This window comes from Fukomys damarensis, unplaced genomic scaffold, assembly GCF_012274545.1.
Source record: "Fukomys damarensis isolate Sample0158 unplaced genomic scaffold, DMR_v1.0_HiC HiC_scaffold_18, whole genome shotgun sequence".
NCBI classification, from domain to species: domain Eukaryota; kingdom Metazoa; phylum Chordata; class Mammalia; order Rodentia; family Bathyergidae; genus Fukomys; species Fukomys damarensis.
Genome location: NW_022900930.1, coordinates 40,304,076 through 40,310,075, shown reverse-complemented (window position 1 = coordinate 40,310,075; position 6,000 = coordinate 40,304,076). Strand labels below are relative to the sequence as shown.

The following is a 6,000-nucleotide window of genomic DNA, read 5'->3' as shown; positions in this document are numbered from 1 at the left end:
TTCCTTTAACCACAGCTTTATAGCTTGATAGATTGGAAAGAATGAATCCACCCAGAGATGAGAAAAGGAGAAGCAGGAGGTGTATTTCACAGGCCATTATGTCATTCATTGGACCCTCTGGTTTGTAAGACAACTTCTAGTATTGGAGAGACATAACTCCTAGTATTGGAAAGCAGTGTGTTTTGCTTTTTATTGTTTCCCACAGTTCTATTCATTGACTTGACTTGGTATTAGAGAAGATGCAGGCTCTGGGGGACTAAAAGGTATAACAGATAATGTGAAATACGAAGAAAAGTTGCAAGGGGAGGGGGAAGTAGGAGGGGGAGGGGGAAAGAAAAAGGGGAATGGAATTAATATGAGCAAAAGAAAAAATGGAAACAAAGTCTTTGTAGATAGGAAGAGGTGGAGGGGTTGAAGGGAGGGCTGGGGAATGGGGAAAAATAAAAACCAAGATGGGTTATATAAAGGTGCAAATTTTCAGTGATGAATGTCATTACCCTAAACTTACCAATAAAATTAACTAATTAAAAAAAAAAAAACCTAATACAGCAGAAAAGCCCTGATAATAGCCCAGCCCTCCAGTTAGCCTATTAAACTAGGGAAATTATGGCCTTTAACTGTATATCAGTATTAAATAATTTGACCTTAGCATTTATTTTTCTGCACTGTAAAAGAAGAAGACAGGGAGTAGGAGGTCTGTTGGGTACAAGGCTCTTTTTGTTTTGCTTCCTTAGAGGATGGGATGTTTACCCTGCAGGATGACTGTTTCAGCTTCCAAAGTTCAGATTCAAGGACGGAGGACAAAAGAGCATGTACCTTCCCGTCCTTACCCCTCATAAAGAGCTTTCTTCCAAGGGAGGCCCGACAACTTCAACATGGATCTCACTGGGAACTGGTGATTTACACATTGGTGAATGTTTACACGAAGACATCAAAAGGTGTCCTTCCTGCTTGCTCAGCTAATTCTGAAACAGGGGTAGCTCTTTTTGCTGAGGTTTTTTGAAAGGGAATGAAGCTGGCAATTTTAGTTTAAAGAAGTTAATACCAAAATTAGTGTTAATCATAGTAATGATAATCATTAACCCTGGGCTTTTGTTGTGTATTAGTTGCTACTCTGAATGCTTTATATATTTATAAGCATCGTTTATTTAATCTTTAGAAAAATCCCACTTTGTTGGATGAGAAAATTGAGGGCTACAGAAGTGAAGTAACTTGCTCAAAGTGGCATAATTGGAAAGTGATGGCTTCCTGATTACAAGTCTAGACCATGTGCTTTAATCATATAGCTGTATAGGTCTATAATTTAAACATCTGTGGTTCAGAGATAAGGAACTAAAGCTGAAAGATTTTAAGTCATTGGCCCAAAGTCACAGGAACATCTGGACTAAACATCAGCCTCTGGGACTTATTTCCATTCTCCTGGTGCATACTTTCTTCAAGTTTACTCTGTAACCTGTATCGTCTGCTGGTTGGTCCGGTCTTCTTGAGAGATACATTTGGTTTGCTGTAGTTTTAAATCCTGGAAATTGTTTTCTCCATTTACATGTTTTTCTTGGTACAGAAGCCTGCAAGAGGTAGTTTAGCTTAGTGGTAGAAGAGGTGAACCTTGGAGGTTTGAATCCTGGTTATGCCTGTTTTAGCTGTGTGGTCTTAGATAAGTCATATACCTCTCTTGTATTTTAGTAGCCTCATCTATAAAATGCGTTTATCCCACAGGGCTGATGGTAGGCATAGATACATTAATACAGTCAAATTGCTTAGTGCAGTGTCTGGGACATCGGGAAGCGTTTTCTGCTTTGATTAGATTATTGTTTGTTAGAAATGGCCATTAAATTAAGCCAAACACATTTTCTAGCACCTGTTTGGCACTCAGTGGATGTGTACGGAATGAATGGAAACGACTCTGAATTGCTTTGTGTTGTCACCCTCTGCTTCTCATATGCATTTGAATATTGAGGTTGTGTAGAAGATGAGTTATTTTTAATGTTTGTGTCAACAGCCCTTACCAAGACAAGTGGAGCAATATTATGTTATTTATCTTGTGCTTCTTTTCAACTCACTTTTATCTGTAAAACTAATAGTTTTTACTGAGATTGTGTTGAAAAGTATTATCTTCATCCAAAGTACTATTAGTGATATAAAAGTTTGTGTCACCGTTTTTTAAAAAATGGATGTTAATGTCTTTGAATCTTTTCATGTCACATTTCTAAGTACTATCAATTACCCATTAAATATTAATTCTAGTACAGGAGCAGTAATGTAATCATCAGTAAAACGACTTTAAATGGCAGCGGCATTTAGCAGTGAGAAAAGGCCTGGCAAAGCAGGATTTATGTCATTCGCCAGCAGCTTTTGAACAGGGCTTCTGCGTTTCCCTTTTCTCCTTAGATAACGCAAGAATTAAACCCCTTTAAAGGGAACCCGCCCGTCCCTGCTCACATGTGTCAATCCCGCATCAGAGAAAGTGCTGCATAATACTGAGATGGCAGCCCCACCTCTGATGTCACTGAGGATGGTACAATCCTCTCGGAGCCTTTGCCGGGCTTCCTGCTGCTGCACTGGGGAAATGATTACATTAAAGCCAACTCCCGGCATCCCAGTTATCTCCTTGAAAGTAGTTTTCACGATTATAGAAAAGCCCCACGGTGGCTGTTTTCGGTAAGCTGCCAAGGTAGAGAGCACAGAGGCAGAGGGGCAGCGAGCAGGAGAGCAGGCTGCTCTGCCTTTGTGAGAGGGACCAAGGCGGCAGCTCCTCTCAGCTCAGGTTCCAAGTGCCCAAAGTGCTTCCATTTACATCACCGTGTGCGGTGCAGGGCAGAAGGGGCTGCCAGGAGATCTGAAACTAATTTGCCTCCAGTTGACCAGAACAGCGTATTTTGCATTAGCCCGCTTCTTTTCTAGCTAACTTTTTCTCAAGCGTTAAACTGATGAACTGGGCATTTTCTATGATCAATGGGTAACTGCTGGAGCTACAGTAATCTCTGTGAGTAACCTCTATTTGTAGGTCTATGCAGGCGAATATATTTTGATAAATCTCTCTTGTAAAATGCTGCTGTGCAATTATCCGTCTGTATGATTGACTGCTTTTGCTTACCAGTCTTGTCTTCTGACTGTCCCAGTAGGAGACTCCTGGGGTGAGCCCAGGTTCTGCCGAGTGCTGCCATAGAGAAGAGCATGCTGCGTTCCTTCAGGGTGCCCCGCGAGGCTTTAATTCCCCAGTCAGCAGAAAGATGTCAGCTGTCCAAATGCCTGTGCCCAGTACCTCACCTGGCTTTAACCTGGAATGTTTATTTTAGCATCTGACATTGAATTTTCCAAAATTGGTATTTTTTTGAAGTAGAAAGCAGAGTACTGTTCTTACCTGTAATCTTACTTCATTTTTCCCCCAACCAGCTTTCCTGGGAGTGCAGAATTCTATCACCTGGCCACCCTATTTCTGTGCCTATTTGTGATGTACTATATAGGCAGAAAGAGGGAAAGCAGGCTGTCCCTACATTTTCAGAGACATTGTGTTGTGGTGCTGAATGGGATGGGGAGGAGTTTCTCTTAAAGAACCCAAACTCCTTTTCCTCTGGCTGTGTCCGAGCAGCCTGGCAGAGGACAGGGCTGCTGACAGACGAGGCAGGCGTGTTCTGTGAACACCAAGGCTGACGTTGAATCCCTGCTGGAAGGTCAGAGCAGCTATTTTAATTCCTCAGTGTACAGGCAGGGGTGTGTCTTTCCCGTCTGTCCAAAGTGTCACTTTTATAGTAACTTAAGATTTATGTCTCTCCAGGGAAACTTTGAACTTTCTATAAAATTTGCAAGCATAGATACACTTGGAATTGGAATTTGTGTTGGTTTGTAGCCTGGCTCTCTGAGCATGAAAACTACTCGGTGTAATTGTGAAGTGGTGGCTGTGTGAAGCTGTGCCTTTGCCACTGTCCCTAACATCTGTCCTGAGGAACTCCCGTTCGGACTCCGCAGCTGTAATTAACTATTAACTGCCAGGAACTCCAGCTGCTTGGCATTTGTAGTTGTTTTTTTAAAGAACTACATCATATATAAAGCATCAATTTTAATTTCTTAAGTACTGAGCTATTTCTTACAATATTTTATATATGACACAGTTTTTACTGATGTTAGTGCATTCATGTTAACTTTAGCAGAAGAATGTGACTACGAAATTATCTTACACTTTTCCACTTTTATAAATATATCGAAAACTAAGGAAATCAGTGAAGGGATAAAAAGTTTTAAACTGGATTTTCAGAAGTGTGGATTCCTAATCAGGAAGAAGTAGTAGAAAATGGACAGAGTGGGTGAAATCAGAGGAGCGACTGAGCAGGATAAGGCTGAAAGGAGAAACAGGAAGTGTGGATGTAAAAGAACAAACATTATGACAGATAGATGAAAGACAAAACAGGGGAATCCTCTTGGCTCAAATAAGGAAACCAGATTTTTTAGGATAACCCCAAATCCAGCTCCCATGCCTTACTATTTTTCAGGATGAGTAAGAGTGCTTGGTGCAGTTGCAGGGACTTTGTTTGAAAATGAATGGGCTGTTCTTTGCCTCTTTCAAACTGGCTGAGTTGGTTTAGAGCTTCCTCTAAATCCGCCTGGAATGGGAAGCAGCTAACATTCCCCTCCGGGAGTAGAACTGAATGAGAAAAATTGAGTTCTGAATGATTAGTATGTGAAATTTAGTTTGTGGTAAGAACAGCTGTAACTATTAATCACTAAGGGAAGAGCATCCAGTTAATGGAACATTTGCTGTTGTTCGTGTGCACATGTAAAAGCTCATGTAGTGGTTGACAGACTTTTTCTTGGCCTTTATAGCTCATAAAACCTTAAATATGCATGCTTTCAGAGCTGTCAGTGTCCTCAACAGCCCACTGCAGCCTTCTCCAAAATGTGACTTTTATTAGGAGGTGTGTGTCTTGAAATATAATGTACTTAGATTACTCATTTAGCAAATTCTCATTACTCATACTCATTTTCTGTTATTTTTATCGTGCCAAATATATTTTGTATTGCTGAGTAAAATGGATTAGATTATCCCCCTGTATAGTTTTAGTAGTTTTTATTTTTTCTTTTGCAGGGAGAATAAAAACCATGGATCGATTACTGTGTTGTTGGAGAAGTTCATTGATTATTATGATTCATAGTTAAGCATTACACTTACTTACAGGGGAAATGCATTTGGCTTGGCCTGGATTTTGTATTTTCTTTGTAAATTGGATATTTATCTTCGAATCTTTTGTTAATTAATGAAATTTCAGACTAAAGAATCAAAATTGTCACTGTTTCCTCTGTCTTTGAGACTGAATTTCCTGACACATCAGAGGAGTGTGCCTTTGTGTTGTTTCTATACATTCAACAGTGCTAAATTAATATAAGAATTTATAGTATTTTAAGGTGTCTGCTGATATTCAGTAGGTAACAAGGCACCAGGACACTTAAAAATAACCGCTGTCCATGGAAAGGAGAGAAAGCAGAATTTTAGTGGCTCGGTTAGCCATGATTTTAAAGAATTGAAAAATCTGATGAACTGTAATATACCCATAGAAAATAGATTCTAAACTCTTAGTGAACTTTCACTATTTCCTCACTAGACTAGATCTATCCACGAATTACACCTCACAAGTATTATATGCAAAAACATGAACTTTAAACTCTGGGAAAATACACTAGTTTTTTTTTTTTTCTTTTTCTCATTGTGTTTAGTGGTACAATTTAGATATACAGTACAGTTAACATTCATCATTGGGATTTTGTACCTTTACATGACAGTTGGTTCTTATTTTTTCCCCATACCCTTGCCCTCCCTTCACCCCCTTCTCCCTTCCCTATTTACAGAAACTTTATTTCCATTTTTTCATATTTTTTTCTTTTCCCATATTTCCTTTCTCCTACCCTTCCCACTTCCCCTACACCTTTAGCCCTTTTCTTCCTATTTCACATTGTCAATTATACCATTAGGATCTCATTTACGATTATAGTTTTTCACACCAGAGAAAC

At 39.5% G+C, this 6,000-nt stretch overlaps 1 protein-coding gene and 1 long non-coding RNA gene across 2 annotated transcripts in view; one reads left to right on the top strand and one right to left on the bottom strand.

Annotated features, from left to right (window-relative positions):
- Nucleotides 1-554: 554 nt before the first annotated feature.
- On the bottom strand, nucleotides 555-3,485 carry LOC117286758. The gene is made up of 3 exons (XR_004517881.1): nucleotides 3,362-3,485; nucleotides 3,095-3,278; nucleotides 555-1,565 (listed from the first exon to the last, which is right to left on the bottom strand). It is a non-coding gene; the product is annotated as an uncharacterized LOC117286758 (long non-coding RNA).
- Psd3 (pleckstrin and Sec7 domain containing 3) overlaps nucleotides 2,682-6,000 on the top strand; it is a 299,163-nt gene continuing 295,844 nt past the window's right edge. Inside the window, exon 1 of the mRNA XM_010624949.3 lies at nucleotides 2,682-2,983. Coding sequence (XP_010623251.1) covers nucleotides 2,953-2,983 — 31 coding nt within the window. The 5' untranslated portion in view covers nucleotides 2,682-2,952. The remainder of the gene's footprint in view (nucleotides 2,984-6,000) is intronic.